We start from the raw sequence: 23,045 nt of genomic DNA, 5'->3' as shown, positions 1-23,045 counted from the left end.
ATATCTGTCTTTGTTTAGGATATGCAAGGGTTGAACATAACTGGTACCTTAATTGTTTGGCTTACTGTATAATGATAAACAAAGTATTTAATTTTAACTGTTCAACAGCCTTCGCGTTCTAATGTCTGCACAAAAAGTAACGCAGCTGTTATAAATACGCCTGTAGCTTTTGAACAAATAATATTTTTTCACAAAATTTCTGCATAGAAAGAAGAACGATTTATTTACGTGCATTTTGATACAAAATTGTCTAATGTCATTCAATAACAACACAGTAGTGCCTTTGAAGAAAAATACCCGAATCTAAAGTTGCAGTTTACAGCGATCAATGGTTATTACGCAAATCAATACAAATAGCTATAACTTTTAAGTTATGGCATTTCTCTGTAAAAACACTGCTGTGTTGTTAATATTGAACGAAATTGGACAAATGGGGTATCAAAATGCGCACAAATAAATCATTCGTCTATCTATGTTGAAATATTGTGAACACAATAAATTAGTTCTGACGCTATAGACGTATTTATAACAGCTGCGTTACTTTTTGTCTTTAGATCATTCGTATTTTATTGTTACTATTCTTTTAGTGCACGCAGTGGAAGAAAAGTTGGATCACCGTACAGCTCTCAATACCCTACAACCTCGAGCCAGCTAACGGATATCAACAGACCTCCTCCTGGACTATCTACCATCTCTTATGGTCCTGGTCCTCGACGGGTTTGGGAAATAAGGAAAGGACTTTCATTTGTACCGGACTTGCTTCCAAATAAAAGAAAGATATGATAATTAACATGCCACGATCAGGGACGTAGCAAGCGGGGGGACAGGGTGGACGAAGTCCATGGGCCCCGAAGGTTCAGGGGCCCCGAGCACAAAGGCGAAAATTAAATAAGGGCTGCCCTGGCTGAAATTTGATACACTTTTGATACACCACTTTTGAAATGTATGAAATAAAAAGTATTTGAATTGGAACCCTCATTTCATACACTTTTATGTATCAAAACTGTATCAAATTAACATTGCATACACATTTTATACATATCAAAAGTGTATCAAATGCCAAGATAATGTATCAAAAAAGTATCAAATGAAATGTGTCCTTTCATTTCATACATATTTGATACATAATTATATCTAAAGTGTATCAAATATGTAACTGTATCAAATCAGGGTTCCAATTTAAACTGTATCAAATTAATGTTGAAATTTTTATCCTTTCATTTCATACACATTTCATACATAATTTATATCAAAAGTGTATCGAATATGTTACTGTATCAAATCAGCGTTCCAATTTAAACTGTATCAAATTAGCGTTCAATTTTTTATCCTTTCATTTCATACACATTTCATACATAATTATATCAAAAGTGTATGAAATATGTAACTGTATCAAATCAGGGTTCCAATTTCAAATTAGCGTTCAATTTTTTATCCTTTCATTTCATACACATTTCATACATAATTATATCAAAAGTGTATGAAATATGTAACTGTATCAAATCATGGTTCCAATTTAAACTGTATCAACTTAGCGTTGAAATTTTTATCCTTTCATTTTATACACATTTCATACATAATTTATATCAAAAGTGTATGAAATATGTAACTGTATCAAATCAGGGTTCCAATTTAAACTGTATCAAATTAGCATTAAAATTTTTATCCTTTCATTTCATACATATTTCATACATAATTATATCAAAAGTGTATGAAATATGTAACTGTATCAAATCAGGGTTCCAATTTAAACTGTATCAAATTAGCGTTGAAATTTTTATCCTTTCATTTCATACACATTTCATACATAATTTATATCAAAAGTGTATCGAATATGTTACTGTATCAAATCAGCGTTCCAATTTAAACTGTATCAAATTAGCATTGAAATTCTTATCCTTTCATTTTATACACATTTTATACATAATTATATCAAAAGTGTATCAAATATGTCACTGTATCAAATCAGCGTTCCAATTCTAATGCTGGCCAGCGGGACCGCCCTATTTTTGATACATGCCATTTGATACACTTTTGATATAGTTTTTGATACACTTTTGATAGAGTTTTTTTGATACACTTTTGATAGTTTTTTGATACACTTTTGATAGTTTTTTTATACACTTTTGATAGTTTTTGATACACTTTTGATAGTTTTTTGATACACTTTTGATAGTTTTTTTGATACACTTTTGATACAGTTTTTATACACTTTTGATACAGTTTTATACACTTTTGATAGTTTTTTATACACTTTTGTTACAATAGGGTTTGCCCTATTTTTGATACATGCCATTTGATACACTTTTGATATAGTTTTTTAATACACTTTTGATACAGTTTTTTTTATACACTTTTGATAGTTTTTTTGATACACTTTTGATAGTTTTTTTGATACACTTTTGATACAGTTTTTTATACACTTTTGATACAGTTTTTATACACTTTTGATACAGTTTTTTATACACTTTTGATACAGTTTTTCAAATTTCAAAATTGGTCCAATCAAGCTCAAATTCAACAAGAATTATCCTTACATGATCTAAACATATTTGCAAACATGAATGACCCCAAAGCTCAAAGTGAAGGGGTCAAAGGTCAAATTTTGAAATTAGTCTAATCAAGCTCAAATTCAACACTGCCCTCTACTGCCGATGCTGACCTCTAGCACTTTCCCCCATCACAGAGCAGCTCAATGCACTTTCCCCTATCAACATTCAAAATTACAACGCAATAGGACAAATGTGTGAGAAAGTATTGCAAAAAAGAAGCAAAACCCAACCAAAATGGAACATACATACATCAGAGGGCCTGCTTGGAAAGCAGTGCTTGTCACTGAAGTTGTTACCCTCAATAAAGAGACAAAAAGGCTACCAATAACAAAAAGATTCAGCAGGGTTTTTCTCTACAAAGGCGTGTGCTATATTCATGCTTAATACATATACATAGAGGCCCTATATATATATAATATAGTAACCTTACCTTATCAAAACAAAGTCAATAAAATATCCTCTTTAATCACAGTCCCTGATTACAACGACATTGTAACCTAATGTGCAGTCTACAAGCATGTTTGTATCTTCATCATGATAAATAAAACAGCATAATTTGCTCTAAAATACAGTACATTTCCAAATGCAAATCCTGTTGTTAACTGCATGCATGCCACATGGGCAAATTTGAAAATGATGAGTCATTATCTAGACATGTGATCAGTTATTGATACAGTTTTGATACACTACAAAAGGTCAGTTTATGAAAGCCCAATTTGATACACTTTTGATATACCTCTAGCCACCAAAAATTAACCAAGTTCAATTTGATACACTTTACATACACTAAAAAACTGCAAAGTCCAATTTGATACACTTTTGATACACCACAAGCATGGCCAAAATTAACTAAGTTCAAATTCGATACACTTTTGATACATTTTGATACAGTTAGGTGGTATTTGATACAGTTTTGATACCCTATATTTTCAGTTGATACATTTTCAATACACCCTTTGTATATCAAAACTGTATCAAATTGCCGTTTGATGCAGTTTTAATACACTTTGATACACTTTTGATACACTTCTTGCTGTATAGAATTTCTGCTAGGGTGATAATGGAGAGCAGGGCCGGATTTACCATTGTGCCAGATGTCCCCGGTTCCAGGGCCCCCCAAAATTTTGGAGCCCCAAAATGGAACTATGCATTTTTTTTTTTTAACCCCAAGAACAGTGTTTTTTGCCCAAAAAGGGGCAAAATTGTAAAATTCATGTTGATCTGTCTAAAATAGTCTGAAATTGAATTTTTCGCTTTCTTTGCACGCAAATGCCATAGTAACATCGGAACAGGCGGCATAGGACACGCGACACGTAACGTTCGAGGCTGGCGAAAATACAAGGCTGATAGCCCCATTCAAAATACACGGTTAGCAGTTATAAATTGAAAAATACTTGCAGTGGGGTACATTGTCGTGCCCCAACGGTTTTAGAGTAAGATAATTTTGCTTTGACACCACATAACAAATTTAGAATAGTTTGTGAAGATTTCATGATTACGTGTGAATCCAATGGCGACGTCAAAAATGGCGATATCGCATCCACCACCGCCTGCATCTGAACCTCTATACGTAAACCAAAACTTGGCCACTGGCTTGATTGCATATCCCGCTTTCCTCGCCACGTGAGTGCGGGGCCTCCAAATTTTGGCCTTGCTTACTTGCTTATTTCGGGTGGTTTTCCCAAACCACTTTCCATATCCTCCTGTCCTACATCGCCGTTCCCAGGTCAGATGCTTCCAGACCGGTGTCTTGCTTGAGTACATCTACATATGTAAGTAGCCCCCCGCTCGTCATGGCCGTCGGTTCATGTAAGGCCGTCGGTAGACGGAAGGCGTTTGAGAAAAATGGGTTAACAATAGACTACTTTTTACCCAGGGTGACAAAAAAAGGGGAGAATTGTAAACAAAATGATGAAAAATTGTGAATTATACATAAAAAAATTTTGTGTTTTTATGTTGTTACCGGCTATTATCTTTTTTCTCTCTCTCTTCACTTTTTCAAACCATGCAAAATATTTCTGGGTCAACAAATCACAAATTTCGAAGGCAAAAACTATTTCCGTCGGTACATTTACAAGTTGTGCCCCCCCCCCGATCCAAAATCCTGGCTACGTCACTGGTCCATGCTTCACATCCGTATGTTAATACAGACTCTACTGTTGCACTGAAGACCCGCAGTTTGAATTTCTTTGGTAGAGCAGACCTCCAAATCTTGCTTAGGCTGTTGCATGCTCTCCAAGCTACTACCTTGCGTGTTTTGACATCATGCTCTGTGCTAGCCATCCATGCTCTGAGAAGTTTTTCACCTCATCTAGCTTTGTGCCATCATTTGTGCTGATGTTAACTGGCTGATCTTGGTTAAAAGACATGAACTTTTTTCTTGGTGGCATTCATCTTTAAGCCGACTCTTTCGACTGATGTTTCTACCCTTTGTAGCAGTTCCTGAGCTTGTTTTATTTCTTCTGACAGGAGGGCGATGTCATCAGCGAAGTCTAGGTCTGTTACCACTTCTGGCCCAACTCGTCTGCTTTTTCTCCTTTCTTGCTGGAATCCTATTGTTTCTTCCTTGCCATCTGTAGCCATTCTCAAGGCATAATCTAGCACTATCACAAATAGATACGGGGCAAGGGTATCTCCTTGTAGAATACCGGCTACGATGCCAAACAGCTCAGTTTCTCTATCAGGGGAGATCACTTTGGCTCTGGTTTTCTTGTATGTCCTTCCAATAGCGTCCACAATTTGTTTTGGTATCCCATAGTCTATGAGGATTTGTAGCATCTTGCCTCGGTGGATAGTGTCGAAGGCTTTTCTGGAGTCAATGAATGTTATAATGGCTTCACTCCTTCTATTATCCTCCTAAGAGCTAGTATGTGGCTGACAGTAGTTCTTCCCACTCTGAAGCCATTCTGGTTGTTTCTCAGAAGTCCATCACCTTTGGGTCTTATCCTGTTGAGTATTAACCTATTAAATGTTTTGGCCGCTATTGAGGATATGCTGATGCTACGGTAATTACCTCCTTGACTTAGGTCTCCTGACTTTGGTATTGGGATTATGTTAAGAATAGACCATTGATCAGGCATTCTTTCTTTCAGCAATGCAATCAGCATCGTTGCAAAATCCTAGCACCAGGTCATTCCGGTCACATCTCTTTAATACTTCTGATGGGATGCCATCCTCTCCACTACTCTTTCCTTCTTTATTGCTGTCTTTGCCTTCGTGTAATCTTCATGGCTAAAAAGGACCAACCTCAATAGTGAGATCACCTGTGATGGGCTCTATCATATCATCTTCACCCTCTATATCTGGGGAGCTTCCTGGCCCAAGGTAAATCTCGGTCTGGTTAAAAGGTCCCATACTGCTCCTTATCCATGGCGCCATGCTCTTGCTACGCCCCTGGTCGGCTTGCGCCATTATGTATCCTTGGCCCGGGCGCAATAACCCCTAGCTACCCCACTGCCCAGTAAACACAACATTTCACCTTTCAGGGCAAAAATGACACCCAACGGGAAACTATTTATCTTTGCCCTTCAGACAAGTGAATGATACGCCACTGAACATGTGAAAAACTTGGTCCACCCCCTGAAAAGATTTTATAAAGACTTCATCCCTGTATGCGCCTGATCATAAAATAATTGTTCTAAAATGTGAGAGATTTCACACTATTTTGATGTTAGTTTTAGGGGAATGACATTTTCTGGCAATTTTTTATATTTGCAGTGTTTTTCTGAATTCAGACTTTTTAAAAACTATTTTGCTGATTGACTGACCCTTCGTCCCAAGATCCATGTAACAGGAAACACTCAATTATTTTTGCCCAGCCTAAAGTGCTATCAGTTATTTCATATGTGACAGTGTAAGAACTTGGACACAGTACATCAAGTAAAGTCTCTTTATGAAAATCAATTTAATAATATTCTCTCTTTCTTCTGTTCAAATGTACTTCTTTATGAATCACATTAATTTCCAAAATAAAAAAATTATGTGTAATATACACACATTCTCTGAGGTAAGACATGCTTATTTTGCTCTGAGCTTATCTTGTTTGCTACGGAGTTCTATTTGAACTTGCCTTCAGTTTTGACTTGAATTTGTTTTTAAAACTACAGCATGTAGTTTTCGTTGTTTGCTTTTATATTTTGTTGTCTGTCCCTGACGAAGAGCAGATTATCTGCTCGAAACGTCGGTTGTTTTTTTGTCTGTTTGGTTTTGTTTGTCTGCTCCATGTTACTTTTGTACTGTTTTGCTGACACTTCTGTGGGCTCTGAAATTGGCCATTTTTGGCCATCGAACTTTGCCTGTTGTTGTGCCTATATTGATTGTTTGGTTTACGGAGTCTGTTTATGTGCACAGTGATTTAGATCATTGATCCTGGTTGTTTTTGTAGGTTTAGCACTTCTGTGAGCCTTGGAACTGGTAATTTTTGGCTATCGAACATTACCTACTTCTTATGCCTACATTTGCTGGTTTTGCCCCCCCCTTGCATATTGTCTAGTCTGTATTTTACTTGTTTCTCCACATCAAGCATGTCAAGTTGGTGTACCTTGCTCGTTTTCTTTCCTGTTGTTCATATTCAAGGTATCCTCTTGTATCATTTATTGATCCTTGATGTGTTTTTTGTTCCTGTCCGTTGGATTCACCATTACCCACTTCTTTTTATCATTTCTTTGCTTTTTGTCTCGCCTGAGCTAAGTTCAGAAGGAGACTTAAGGTACATTTACAGTCATTTATATACTGTAGTGCAGTGAAGTATGCTTCACTGTGTAAAAGATTAATACACCTATACAAGGTATCTAAACCTATATGTCCAGCTTTTAACCACAATGTTTAGCACTCAGTTAATTTTTTTAGTTTGCTATAAAGAAAATTTACGCCACTGCTGTCCGCCACAAATCCTACACGTCATTGCAATGTTAATCCAAGGGAGCCGTGTTTTCATTATATCCGGGGCCGTAATGGCTCGGCGGCCCTGCGTGCTAGATTTGAAAGCATCTATCAAACTTTTCTGTCAGTACCATCTAGCTCCATCTTTCAATTTAGCAAATGGCCGTCGAGAGGGCGTAAGCATACATTTTTTGTACATGACAGATCTAAGATGTTTCATGCCTGAGAAGCACCCATTGGTGCATCAGAACGCATTAAAGTAACTTCGGGCGTTCCACAAGGAACAGTCTTAGGACCGCTCCTCTTTTTGTTATATATAAACGAGGTGGAGCATGGCAAATTGACAAAAGCCCCTCTATTTATGCATGTCGTGAACAAAGGTTCCCGGGTAGCGTTTACCATTGACTTTGACAACAAAATAAAATTATTGTCAATAACAGATAAATTTCTGATCATAAATATGAAGACGCAAAATATAGACTAGGGTCATATCCTCCAAAAGTGTTAAAATCTGATAATGTGTTCATTTGGAGACCATATGAACTTAAAACAAAGTCGTTGTATTCGTTGCTTAATAGGTTCTCTCCTCCACCCAAGACATCATTTTGTAAGTCAAGTAATAATACATCGTTTTGTGAAAAAGTTTCTATAAGAGTTGGATCCGTATGAATGCCATTTATTCCAGTGTTGAACCAATCGTAGGCACTTACGTAATATGCTGGCAGGCTTGGTAGGGTGATTTCAGTAGACACAGTCGTGACAGGGTTGTATGGTCGCATAGGTGGGCGAACTTGGCTCTGTTGTCTTTTGCTAGAAAACATAAATAATAATAATAATAATAATACTAACAATACTACTACTACTACTACTACTACTACTACTACTACTACTACTACTACTACCACTAATACTACTACTAATAATAATAATAACAATAATAATAATATAAATGATAATGATAATGAATGATAATAATAATAATAATAATAATAATAATAATGATAATAATTCATCACCATCATCATTATCATCAGCGATATCATCATCATTATCATCATTATTATCATCATCATCATCATCGTCGTCGTTGTCGTCATCATCATCATCATCATCGTTATCATCATCATTATCATCATTATTATTATTATCATCATCATCATCATCATCATCATCATCATCATCATCATTATCATAAATAATAAATTTTGGATTTATAAAGCGCCTTTCTCCAGATCTAGAGGACTCAAAGCGCTGTAATTTCGCTGCAATGGTGAATCATCACAATCACGTCGCATCAACTAGGCCAGTTGCTGCCGAACGGCGCACACCTATCCGCATTTAGATTGTAATATCCGCCAATTATCTGTGCAGCTCCCCAAATTCCATTGGGTGAAGGAAGTTTTTGATAACCAAACAACTAATCACCGATTTTTGCGATACAGGAGGAAACCGGAGATCCCGGAGAAAACCTGCGAGAGCGAGCATGGAATCGGGATAAACCAAGTGCACATGAGTCCTTGGGCTGCGCCGGGGCTTGAACCCGGGACCTCAGTGGTGCAAGGCGAGGGAACTACCGCTGCGCTAACTCGCCCTCATCATCGTTATCATCATCATTATCATCATTATTATCATCATCATCATCATCATCATCATCATCGTTATCATCATCATCATTATTATTATTATCATCATCATCAATTCATCATCATCAATTCATCATCATCGTCATCAATCATCATCAAGGTCAGTAACAAAAGACATAATCAACTTACACTCTCAGGAAATAGAAACAAGTTACCGTCACAACAAAGATACAAATAACCACGAAAATGCCACTTGCCAGTATTACAATATAGTTATAGTCATCATCTGAAAGAAGAAAAAAACTATTTTGTATGCGAGTAGCTATAGTTCCACGACCAAGAACATCTGAAATGGGACACAATTCTGGGCAACCAGCTCATTTTATGGCAAATTATTAAAAATTGATATTTTGACATTTAACAGTCCTCGAATTAAACTTTTGAAATATAATGATGTTCTTAAAGTATATGTAGGTGGGAGGAAAGCCGTCCATCGTTTTGACCTTTCGTATTGAAGATATACATTTTCCCCCAAAAAGACCTTAGGCTTTCCATCATGGCGCTAGCTGAGTAAACACGTACTCGCTGCAATCTTTCACCAAAATCAACTATTTCCATGACCATATCCATGTTATGGAATATATTTTACCATCTCTTCGATCGTGGTTGCCTAGTCGCTATAATACATCACAATTTGTAAAGGAAAACTGGCTCATTTGGATGAATTTTAGTCTCTAAAAATGGACTTGTGGATGACCAAAGTGGCGCGGGATTTATATCGCATGGTTTGAGGCGTGACCAGCCACCACACCGCATACCACCAGCCATGGCCACAGTACCGGGAATTGGTCAGCATCAGTAGGCTTATTATGATTGCACATACAAGGCCATGTATACAACGAAATCGTGGATACTACACCCATCTTTGTGTACAACGTTGGAGTATCACTGGTTTTCTTCATGAAAGCACGTATTGATCAGCTTATTGAGGTAAGATCTTTCTTTGTTTTAATTTATGTATACCAATATTATTTACAACATGGGGAGGATCACATGAGTCATACTACACTGCAGCATTATATTAACTAAAATTGTCCTAGGAGAAATTAATAGTTTCTCTTAGGCGAAAATGAATTTTAATACTTTCTGGCCGGCCGGCCGGCCATAAGTGTTTTAATTGTGTTTAAATAAGTGTTTAAATTGATCATTTCTCCTAGAAGAAATTATTTTCTCCTAGGAAAAATACCATCCCATGACAGAGCTCCTTTTCGCTGAATTTCTGTAAGTTATCAATTTCTCCTTGGAGAAATTCAGCCAAAAGGGGCGCTGTCATTGGCTGGAATTTCTCCTATAGGAAGAAATTAATTTCTCTTAAGAGAAATTACGGCCACCTTGTTATCAATGATGTTGTTCCTAAAGTTACGCCTAAAAAGCGCAGGGGTGCTCCTTGGATTTCCAACGAGATCATCAGGCTGATCAGACAAAGGGTAGATTATTTAAAGATGCGAACTGATTCTTTAGCTAAATGGCTATAAAATACAAGACATTTAGAAATAAAGTAAAATATGAGGTAAAAAATCATACTCCGAATATGTTAAAACTCTGGTTGCATGTTGAAGATGTCGGCCAGAATCCCAAACGATGTTAGTTATTTGTAAAATCTAGGAAGGCCCATCCTCATCTTCCTTCACTCATGAACATATCACCGCCACGAATCCGACTGAAATTGCTCAAATTTTTCACTCTTACTTCACTGACAATTTCACTGTTGACCAGTTTGAGTTCAACCCTAAAGAGGTCATTGAACGGTGTCCGGGAACGGTGTGATGATCATCCTGGTTTGTTACCTTTTTTTGTCTATGAGAACTGACAACGCCGCGGTTCTTGATGTCCTTTCCAAGCTTGATATCTCTAAGTCTCCAGGCCCAGACGGAATCGGTTCCCGGATGTTAAATTAGCTGCCCCACAATTAGATGTGTCCTAGCACGCATTTGTAACATTTCGGTGGAAATCGGAACTTTTCCTGAGGACTGGAAGAAGGCCAACGTCGTGCCTATCTTTAAAAAGGGTGCTAAAGATTACTTCAGGAATTACAGACCCCTGTCCCTTTGCTATAATGTTCGGAAAGTTATGGAGAGGATTGTTTCTATAATTTGGTTCACCTTAAGTTTGGTAGTGACGTCAATGCTTCTTCGCGGTTGCGCTGCAAGCGTGCCAACAAAACGCTTATGTACGCGTGCGTGCAGACTCAGTGCGTTTAACTTTAAGCGTGCGATTTGATACCGCGACACGGAAAATACGCACATACGTCACTACCAAACTTGAAATGAACCAAATTATATAAGACTTCAGTCCACTTGAGAATGCACGGTTTTGTAGCGATTGATCAACATGGATTTTGTCCAGGTAGATCCTGTGCAACCCAGCTTGCCACGATGTACCATTATTGGGTTTCTATTTTGGACGAGCGGTCTCCCACAAGAATAGACGATGTGTTCCTCGATTGGTCGAAAGCATTCGACAAGGTTAGTCACAGTCTCATTTTGACCAAACTTCATAGGTATGGCATATGTGGTGAAATGTTAAAATGGTTTACGTCATATCTCTATGGAAGCATTCAAAGGGTTCAGTATAGCGGTAATTTTGTGACTGTGCTCATGTGAAATCTGGGGTCCCCCATGGCTCCATTTTGGGACCCTTGTTACTTAACATTCATGTTTTGGACCTGCCCAGTTTAGTTTTGTCCTCGCTCCGGCAGTATGCTGATGACACGGTCCTCTATAGAGCCATTATTTCTCCGCAGGACGAGGTTATCTTGCAAAATGATCTGGAAGCTGTAATGAGATGGAGTACCATCAATCCCCCCCCCCCTCAATGCCAATTAATGTTTGTAATGCACATCACCAGATCCGTTCGTCCAGTGTCCATTAAATATCACATGGACAACACGCCTCTGGAGACCGTTTCCACCCACAAACATCTTGGTGTTACATTGTCATCCGACCCCGATGGTGTACCCATGTCGAGGAGGTGACAAGTACGGCGCAGCGGTTTCTCGGCTTTATTTAGAAAACTGTTGGTAACAACGATCATAATACTATGACAAAATTGTATGTTGCTTTAATCAGGCTAATCATGGGAGTACAATGCCCCAGTATGGGCTCCTCATAAAGAGTATCAGAAGACTCGAAGGAGTCCAGAACAGGTTTACCCGCTATTGTTTCCCTGGTCCTTGGCCTTCCAGACTTTCATATATACCTCTAGACTTCAAGTTCTTGATATTCCCAATACATATTAGTCGTTTAGAATACTTCCGTGTCATGTTTGTTATTGGTTGCTTTTGGAGTAAATGCAACATTAATTGGTCCAACTACAGCCTGTCTCAAAAACAATTGTGCAAGTGAAAAGCGCCCTCTTTGGCAATTAGAAAATACCGTTGTGACATGATGCTTACATCATCGTTAAGGGCGCAGTCTTAGCTCTCACATGCCGTTTGTTCTGCTTGTTTCAATCTCGAGATATGTTTATTTAACAACGAAAGGGCAAAATCACAATTGTGCCACTTTTACTAGGGAAGAGAGCTGTACATCAATGATAGCTGAAGTTGATGCGTCTAATGCACTCTCCCTTCGGGGCTCGTGCATTAGACGCACCATTCGCATTAACATCAGCGCGCGTGCATTATTTTGTCTAATTTCTCTCCCAGCAAGTAACATAAACCTATAAGGTCTGTATGCACAAATGAGTTAGACCGGGTCTAAAGTTAGACCTGGTCTAAGTGGAATTTAGTACCATGAGAAAGGACATTTTCCTTTACATTTGCGTAAGTTATTTTGCATTATTTTTGAACGTTGCATTAAAATCTTTAGAATGTGGAGATACTCTAGGAAGGAAATAAGAGTAAAGGACCATTCCTGGTGGAACTTAAAATCACAATAGTGCCACTTTTACTAGGGAAGAGAGCTGTACATGTAAAATCAATGATATAGCTGATGTTAATGCGTCTAATGCACTCTCCCTTCGGGGCTCGTGCATTAGACGCATTATTCGCATCAACATCAGCGCGCATGCATTATTTTGTCTAATTTCTCTCCCAGCAAGTAACATAAACTTATAAGGTTCGTATGCACAAAAGAGTTAGGTCAAGTAATCTAAGTGGAATTTAGTACCATGAGAAAGGACATTTTCCTTTACATTTGCTTAAGTTATTTTGTGTTATTTTTGAACGTTGCATTAAAATCTTTAGAATTTGCTAGCTACTCTAGGAAAGAAATAAGAGTAAAGGACCATTCCTGGTGGAACTTAATTCCAGTTAGACCAGGTCTAACTTTAGACCCTGTCTAACACTTTTGTGCATACGGACCTTAGTGTGCAATATTTGTTTGTCTTTTAACCTGTCTTGAGTGACTAAGAGAACAGTATTTACCATGATAAAATCATTGACGTGCACATGTATTTAGATTTACAGCAGAATGTGAAATAGTTATTACTTTAATCTGTAGAAAAAAAGAATCATTATTCCTGCATGCATCATGATAAAATAGTAAAAAAAGTAAAATTTGCATTGTGTAATTGATGCATTCTTTTGATTTCACGAAGGAACCCTTCATAAACTTGATGCTATCACTGATGTACATGTAAAGCCCTCCTTCCTAGTAAAAGTGGTACAAATGTGATTTTACCCTTTCGTCGTTAACTAAACATATCTCGAGATTAAAACAAGCAAATTGAACAGAACAAACGGCATTTGAGAGCTAAGACTGCGTCCTTGATGTTGATTGTAAGCATCGCGTTACAACGGTATTTTCTAATTGCCAAAGAGGGTGCTTTTCACTTGCACAATTTTTTTTGCTGTATATCAAACTTAACACCCATCGTCAAGCAGCCAATGTTGACTTCCCTCGATATCACAGTCGCACTGACGTGTTCCTTTTCCTCGTATGTGGTCCACTTTACCAAGTGATGTTTCTAGGCAAGTTGTCTTAGCCTTGCTCCAACAATATCAAAAAATCTCGATGTTTCGTAGCCTATGGTAGCCGTGTAGTCCACAATAGGTCTGAGGGGTGCCCCTGGTTTGTCATTTTTATCAGTGCAGTGGAGTCTGGGGACATTCTCTGCAGTTGGATAAAGCTTGACCAACCTAGATAGAATACCTACTAACTTCTTCTTGTACTTTGGTGTTGAAAAAGGAGAGTCTGCCATAATTCGAAACGTCCACAGTGAGTACTGTTTTATTGGACTAGAACTATGAAATCTTGTTATAATTTTCGATAACCGTCCTGATGAACATAGTGCCATCAGTGTTCACCTTTTCTTAAAAATGACGCAAAATAATTTACTGGGTGGGCATTTAACCTGTTATTTACCTGCAGTTCCCTGTAACAAGGGCCGATACTGCTCTGACGGGGAAGTGAGAGCGGAGTTTGAAAAGTTATTACCTGTGGTTGTATTGTCCACACTTGTCATAGGTGGGGTTGTATTGCTTCCATCTCCCTCTCCATCGCCCCCCGTCGTCCCCGTCTCCTCCTCCTCCTCCTCCTCCTCCACTACCTCCGTCACCACCATCGCCTCCTCCACCACCATCTCCCCCGTCTCCATCCCCGTCACCTTCGCCGCCACCTCCGCCACCACCGCCGTCGCCATCACCGTCGCCACCACCGTCGCCACCGCCGTCGCCACCGCCGTCGCCATCGCCGTCGCCACCGCCGTCGCCATCGCCACCGCCATCGCCGTCGCCACCGCCACCTCCACTTCCCATTGGTGTTGTAGCGTCCGTACTAGCGGGTCTCGCCATTGTTATGGGCGTGGTTGTTATAGGAGGAGCAGTTGTAGTTGCTATATTTACGCAGACTATGCCACCCAGCAAATCATCGGGTATTTGCAGGAGATCAATCAGGCTCTGTAAGCCATCAGGTGGTGGGAGCTCGTTAGCTGGCCAAATTATACCGTTCACGTTGTTCTCGGACCCGTCATAGATAAATATATAGATGTCTTTACTGTTTTCTGCTTGAAATTCACAATTAATCTGCATTGTACCTAGATAATTGTCTGCAGGAATATCTGCCATTGTATCTTCTCTATTTGTTGCAACTGCAAATATATTGCACGCGTCGCATTCAATCAGTGCAACCTGTCCGTGAAGTAACTGAAAAAGAATAAAAAATGGTGCAATGTAAAATTAATGATGTGGACATGATTACAGACCCGATTACAGAACATTGGGCTGTTGCACAGTATTTTTGTGGAACATTAGAGCACATCAGACATATCAAATCGCATTCTGCTCTGAATACGAGGAATGTCCTTCTGATATCAAATGATTTTGATTTTATGAAATTCGCGATATAATACAAATTTTCTGCCCATCCCCCTTAGCTACGCCATTGCCTCACTCAGATCCTAACAGGGACGTTGACTGCCTTATTATTGGTGGGGAATGACCAATAGTGATGGCAGTAATGTGAAATCCACCCTGAATTCAGAAAGCCCGGCTGGCAAAATGTTCATGTTGCCGAAGTTGACGGAAGCTGGGCTCAAGATGAACTCACCGTATACAAATGTTACATGGAATTGAAATAATATATGCTCCCCCATTATGTCATGCAGGACTTACTTGGAGGCAGGATAACCGAGTTGAGAGAATGCAGAAGAGCCCTGGGGCAGAAGAGGGGTGTAAGCGAATGTGTCTTGACATTTTTTACAATTCGTGCTGGTCACCTTAGACCTTCAACACCTTCATGAAAGAAGAGATGATATCTGCAAGGAGTTTGCAACAGCGCTCATTGAGCGCCACTCAAAGATTCTCAAGCTGATACTCTGCCTCCATGACCTTGGAAACCGGCCACAAAATGGAGCAAGAAATATCTGCTGAGCTGTGAGCAGGCAGGATTTCGTGAAGGAAGGGGGACTAGAGACCAAATAGTCAATATCAGGAATGTGATTGAGAAATGCAGAGAGCATAGACTTCTTCTATATATGTGCTTCATAGATTACAGTAAAGCTACATGAAACTATGAAAAAGATGGGTTTCCCAAGTCATCTTGTGGATCTGATCAGCTGCTTATGAAGACCAAAAATCGGCAGTCAGAACAAGTAGTGGGGACACAGATTGGTTCAAGATTGGAAGAGGCTTACGACAGGGCTGTGTTATATCACCAAACCTATTTAACATCTACTCTGAAGACATAATGAGAACAGCTTTGGAGGGGTTTGAAGGTGGAGTGAAGTTTGGCGGTACAAGAATTACTAACCTGAGGTACGCCGATGATACCACTCTTAATATTTGTAGCAGCAGAGTAGAGCTGATTGATCTTTTGAAGCGCATCAAAGAGGCCAGCGAAGAAAAACACCTTCTCCTGAACACAAAAATAATGGTTGTAGACAGAGAGCGGAAAAGTGATGAGTTTGTGATAGATGGACAGCAGTTTGAGGAGGTGAAGCAATTTGAGTATCTGGGTTCAATGATTAACAACAGTGGTGACAGCACAACTGAAATTAAGCGAAGACTGGCTATTGCAAGGACAACTGTGCAGGGCATGTCAAGCATATGGAAAAGCAGAGGCCTATCCATTGACCTCAAGGTACGCCTACTTCGTGCAACTGTGTTTTCCATTGCCACTTACGGATGCGAGTCTTGGGCTATGACTAAGAATGATAGGAAAAGAGTAGATGCTTTTGAGATGTGGTGTTACAGGAGGCTTCTACAAGTGACATGGAAAGACAGGAGAACAAATTCCTGGATCCTCGACAAGATTGGTACAAGTCTAACCATCAGAAGCGGCATAACGGAGAGAAAGCTGGAGTACTTTGGCCATATTGTCTGGAAACACGGAGGTGTAGAAAAACAGAGTTTGCAAGGGGCTATGGAAGGCCGACGAGGAAGAGGACTAATGACCAAGGAATGCAAGGTGCAACGCACTTGGCATCAGATCGAGTGAGATGGCGTATTCTTGTGAAGACCACAGCAGCGCTACAGAGCGTCACCTGACACAGAGAGAATGAGTTATGTACGTTTATGTAAGTATTGCAGGTGTTTCAGCCCTCCTACAACATAACCCAAAAACCACAGGACCGACAAAAGTATAACTGTGATATTTGAATTCTTCTACACACTCACTATGAAATGAGCAATGCGATTTTTGCCAAAGCTGACTACCATTCGCAAAATGCTGTGAACTACCAAATCGCAACACTTTAAAATAGTGTCAAACCTTAAATAAGAACCCGGGAATATGAACTACTTTTATAGCTAATAGCTTTAATTTTTGTTTTTTGATTACTATGAATCCCCATTCATGTGCAGTTATGTGTTTGTGTGTATTATTATTATCAGGTAGCATGAAATGCCACACTGATATATTGTTGAGCAGGCGAATCTATTTCTTCGATTTCTTTCGTCAAACCATCTTTTAAAATGCTAGTGCCAGACGCTTGCGCCAATTTCGACCAAATTTGGCCACAAGAAGCACTGACCCAAGCTCCTTCTAAGTTATACACAGTTAGCGGTGAAAGGTCATGTCTAGGGGTTATTAGAGGTCATTATGTGAAAATCTTTAAAATGCTACTAGTGCCAGGCGCGTTACCCGATTTTGACCGAATGTGGCCATAAGAACCGATCTGGTCGGGTTGTAACTTGCAGAAAATGATCCCTGACATTTAGAGAGTATGAGACCGTAAAGGTCATCCGAGGTCAAATGTCAATTCAAATTTAAGGTTGCTCTAATCAGGCTGTAACTTGCGGAAAATGATCTCTGACACTTGCGGAGTAATTAAGAAACCATATCAAATAAGGTCAGATGTTAAAATAGGCCCAAATTGAGCTTAAATGTGATGCAAATTATCCTTGATTTGAGAGAGCATGAGTAGTCTACCCGAATTTACCCGAGGTCAAAGGTCAAATGAGGTCACCTGATATTCGTGGCTCATGAGCCACAGTAGCTCTAGTTTTCTATTGTGTTCGGCCAGTCGGCGCGGTGGCCAGCATCCCCCTCATTAAGTTGGACAATCTTATATTAGCTTATTGTTAGGGAGTGTTCATTAATACTTGGGGGGTGGAAAAAAATTGATCCCCTAAAAAAGACGAGTTATTTTTATTTGGAGCACTTTTTTTTATGAATGATATTATTCCTTGTAAACAAAAAGTGCACAGGTGTCCAAAACAAAAGCCAACAGAAGCAATTTTTGTATCCATATACATAAAAAAAATAAGATTACTATCATGGGCTACAATGTGACATATCGGCCCAGATATTGGCTGATATTTAGTGAAGTTGTGAAAAACGCTGTACAAAAAGGATGTCGATCATACCCGGGATCATACCTTGTAATTTACAAGAAAGAATTACATTAGGCTACTGTCTGTGATACCTTCAATTGCATTACAATTAGGGGTGGCGCAATAATTATGTGTACCCCCGGGGCCAAAGGGGGCGGGGAAGCATTTTTTGGCAGGTCGAAATAAATGTTAAAAATAAAATAAATGTTGACATTTATATAGCGCCTTTCACGTGTATCAAAGCGCTTTACATTTATTCCGCCGTCGTTAGAATATGTCAGCTGCCATACAATGCCCAAGGTATGCTCATACCTTTGGGCGGCGCTCAATGGACAATATCCCTAACAGCTCCCCATTTCACCCCTGGGTAGAGAGAGGCAAGTGAGGTAAAGTGCCTTGCCCAAGTGCACAACACGATGGCACCGCCGGGGCTCGAACTCGCAACCCTCCGATTGCGAGATAGAGCCCGTACCGCTGCGCCACCGTGCCCCCGGTGGGGGCACGAAAGGGGGGTCAAGCGATTTTTGGCAGGTCAAATGGGGGGGGCGATTTTTGGCTGAGATATTTTGGGCACCGTTTCTATATTACGTCCTAAAAAGGTGTAGGAAAACGTTAGGAACACGTTCAAATATGCAAAATATCCTGCTCGCTGCGCTCGCATTTAGGGTACCTGCAGGTAATATGGGACCATTAAGGACGTTTAGCTTATGTGCATAAAAACTATAGAAGATATGCCCAAAACAGATTGTTATGATGAACAACCTGTCCTTTAAGATTAATAAAACAGGCAATGTTATCTTGTTTTTATGTTTGTTTGGACGCTATGACGTCAACATGACGTCATCGTCAAGTGTCCCATATTACCTGCATGTGCAGGTAATATGGGACACTGTGTTATCTCTATGGTGAAAATCAAAATGTTCAGAAAATCACTCTTTTGTTCTAAAAACATTTTTGTTACATGATTTTGAATGTTAAATGCAAATTTCAACAAGAAAATTCAATTTTCTAAATAGTTTTGCTTTTCGCATTGACAATGCACACAATTTCCTATGTGTCCCATATTACCTGCACCCATTAAGTTGAAAATCAGAGAAAATAATCATTTATAAAAGGAAAGTGCCACTTTTCAGTGGAATTTTACCTGCTGATAAGCTTAACCCATCACCTAAAGATCATAAAAAGTGACAAATGCACCCTAGGTACCAGAGTATTTGGATACACAATCATAAAATGTGGCGTCATTGATTTTATATCAGGCCAAAAAAAACGACGTAAATTTTTGGGCAATTTCACTCTTTTTGGCATTGATTTCCAAGAGTTTGATACACAGACTCCAAAACTGCATTTCTAGAAGCACAATTGATGTCTCTAAACACTTAACAAATCAATTTAAAGTGTGTACCTTCTCTAAGCTACTTTTTGTTAAAATGAAAACAGGTGTCCCATATTACCTGCTGTCCCATATTACCTGCAGCTACCCTATTAAGACAATTCAGGTTCGCCAAAATCTTGCATGTGTAACGAGGGGGGGCAAAGATTTTTGGCACACCAAAAGGGGGGGCAAAGGTTATTTTGGCACGTCAAAAAAGGGGGGGGGAGATTTTTGGCACGACCAAAGGGAGGGGGAGCGATTATTGGCAGACTTTTGAGAATTCACCGGCCCCGAGGGTACACATAATTGTACCACCCCTTAATAAAAACGAAAACACGAAACATATTGGCCAAGTAGTAGGCCAGCTAATTTGTTTTGCAAATTAATTTTTGTTAAAATGGCGCTAGGGTTTTATCACTTGATGTAGGCTCTTAAACCCCCGGGGCTAAACCAGGACTACCTGCATGTAAATGACTACGGTATGCTTCACGTTTATAGCGAATTGGTTTCTTAGGCGACGAGTAGTCGAGTACTTACCGGAATAAAGGCGATAAATGTCAAAAGAATGGTATATACCAACATTTTGCTTCCTTATAAACGTCGTCAATGTTGACAACAATTTTTATCTAGTAAATGTCTAAAATGGTAGATGTAGCAAACATCCGCAATATATATGACTCCATCATTTTGTACCATTGTCGCTTATGACCTTAAGGGAACAAACCAAAAGTTCAACGACGTCCTATAAACGAAAATCGTTTCTTGGGGGAGGGGTCAAAAAGTCTGATTAGGCAACAGTTAAAAAATATCGGTCAAAGTTGACCTTTCGGGTCGGAAGATTTCACACTTGCGTTTCAGGGAGGGAGGGATCACACTCCTAACTAAAGCACTTTTCGTGTATATGACGTCATCGAACTTTTGGTTTGTTCCCTAACTTCCTGAATACTAGTGAATAACATGAATATAATAATGTTATGGTAGACATAGTTACGACAACACGGCAATATGACCTAATTGAACTTAACCAAGCGTAAATTGTTGAAAAGATTATATTACAGGTTCACAATTTTGCCCTAAGACGTTAAATAACTCATAACCTAAGACGTTAAGTAATCATGAATGGACCTAAGTGCCACTTTCAAAACTGGATTTCTTTTCTTACATTATATTAAATTAAGCCGTTCTGCATATGTCAAACAAAACGTGCCACTAATTACTTTGATAATTTAAACCAAAAAAAAAGTAACACACTTTTTGAACTATTCTAAGTCGTCTTGGGAGAACTTTAGAACTTTTTTTATTTTTGACGTAATATGTCAACAGGATACACAGTACATTATTTATTATTTTATAAAATGATTTATTATTTCATAAGTCTCTAGCCTCACCTTCAACCAAAATATACACACCCACAACCAAAGATCCCCACCACCACCAGCAGCCGGGGAGGCAGCGGGAATTCCCTATTGGTAAACTTTAACTTGAAGCTACCAAAGCACTCATTCAATAGGGATTTTATTGACTGCACTGGATATGACCTATGGATATAATGGGTGGATATCAAAACCAGCCCAGGTATGACGAATTAATTATTCGTAACTATTTATAACTGTGAAGGCGAGTCGGAACCTTCAGGTCATATTATTCCAATTTTTTATTATTTTGATTAAATAAAGTAATTCGCCACTTGCACGGTTCCGCCATTATGCACTATATGCGGGAGAGCCTCGAACTGGCAGCATACATGAAAGGAAGAATTACGTAACCTTACACAGAATGTTATATGACTGGTTCAATTCCCATTCATGTATGCTGCCAGTTCGAGGCTCTCCCGCACATAGTGCATAATGGCGGAACCGTGCAAGTGGCGAATAGGCCTACATTGATTTTGTAGGAAATGAGTCAAGGAAGCCACTGATTTTTATTTCCATATGTATTGCAGTTTATTTTGAGTTACGATAAATAATAGGTCAAAACAAAAGTTGTCACTACTTCCCCCCTCCCAGTGAAAATCATGCACACGGGGAAAATAAAATCCATTATAATGAGCCTTGGAGGAATCTCACGTATTGAACCCATGCCATGCCCTATGTGCATAGGCTCTATTTTTTTAGCACAAAGACCACTATTCGCCACTTGCAGGTTCCGCCATTATGCACTATGTGCAGGGAGAGCCTCGAACTGGCAGCATACATGAATGGGAATTGAACCAGTCATATAACATTCTGTGTAAGGTTACGTAATTCTTCCTTTCATGTATGCTGCCAGTTCGAGGCTCTCCCGCATATAGTGCATGGACTAATGGCGGAACCGTGCAAGTGGCGAATAGCTCAGGAACTGCTCTGACTCGCCTTAAAGTATATTAAACCAAGTTTCTGAATATGACGTTCCTAGTACCTGGTAGGTGCATTTACATTCATATCCAGTGGGGAAATTGCTTCCACTCCTGAAACATTATTTTGACTTTTATTTATCAATTTATTTCTTGATACTAGGACACAGATTTCTTCATAAAATTCTAGGTTATCAATTTATTTTGTCAAAATGTACCCGTATTAATTTTGTATGCGGTGGCGTAACTACGGGGTGGGGGGTGGGGGCCGACAATTGACCTATTTAGCATCGATTCTGCGCCCTTCCAAGCGATGAAAGTCAAAATGTACTCTGCGCGAGTATAATGCCGCGCTATTAAAAAAAGGGGTAAAAAAGGTAAAAATAGAGAAACATGCAGATGCGGAAAGTGATGAGTCTGTAATATCGCATTCTGTTCGGGACTGATGTATTAGAAAGAAAAAATTCGCCGCTACATGATGAAGTAAAACTTCAGAGAAAATAATGTGAAACATTACTTCTAGAGTAGAAAAATGCATGAATCGGGATGAGATTCTAAATGCTATCTTCAGTAGATAGGCTATAGCAAAACAAACCTAAAACATGCAGATGCGGAAAGTGATGAGTCTGAAATATCGCTTTAAACTTTCTGTTCGGGACTGATGTATAAGAAAGAAAAATTCGCCGCTACATGATGAAGTAAAAATTTAGAGAAAATAATGTAAAACATTACTTCTAGAGTAGAAAGATGCAAAAAAATCGGGATGAGATTCTAAATGCTATCTTCAGTAGATAGGCTATAACAAAAAAAACACCCTAAAACATGCAGATGCGGAAAGTGATAAGTCGGAAATATCGCTAACTTTCTGTTCGGGACTGATGTATTAGAAAGAAAAAATCGCCGCTACATGATGAAGTAAAAGAGTAGAAAAAAAAGGAGGGGGGAAGAGGTAAAAATAGAGAAACAGGCAGAGGCGGAAAGTGACGAGTCTGTAATATGGCTTTAAACTTTCTGATCGGGACTGATGTATTAGAAAGAAAAAAAATCG

At 39.1% G+C, this 23,045-nt stretch overlaps 2 protein-coding genes across 2 annotated transcripts in view; one reads left to right on the top strand and one right to left on the bottom strand.

The window, feature by feature from the left end:
• Positions 1-884, top strand: part of LOC140152312 (uncharacterized) — a 128,112-nt gene extending 127,228 nt beyond the window's left edge. The window contains 1 exon segment of the mRNA XM_072174613.1: positions 588-884. Coding sequence (XP_072030714.1) covers positions 588-783 — 196 coding nt within the window. The 3' untranslated portion in view covers positions 784-884.
• Positions 885-6,432: 5,548 nt separating this feature from the next.
• LOC140153469 (uncharacterized) lies at positions 6,433-20,349 on the bottom strand. The gene is made up of 4 exons (XM_072176230.1): positions 20,203-20,349; positions 14,455-15,161; positions 9,206-9,302; positions 6,433-8,243 (listed from the first exon to the last, which is right to left on the bottom strand). The coding sequence occupies exons 1-3, from the start codon at positions 20,245-20,247 to the stop codon at positions 9,299-9,301; spliced, it is 756 nt and encodes a 251-aa protein (XP_072032331.1). The 5' UTR covers positions 20,248-20,349; the 3' UTR covers positions 6,433-8,243; positions 9,206-9,298.
• Positions 20,350-23,045: the final 2,696 nt, after the last annotated feature.

The sequence above is a fragment of the Amphiura filiformis genome, chromosome 5 (genome assembly GCF_039555335.1).
Source record: "Amphiura filiformis chromosome 5, Afil_fr2py, whole genome shotgun sequence".
Lineage (NCBI taxonomy): Eukaryota > Metazoa > Echinodermata > Ophiuroidea > Amphilepidida > Amphiuridae > Amphiura > Amphiura filiformis.
Note: the sequence above shows the minus strand (reverse complement) of the source record. Positions and strands in the feature narration are given on the sequence as shown.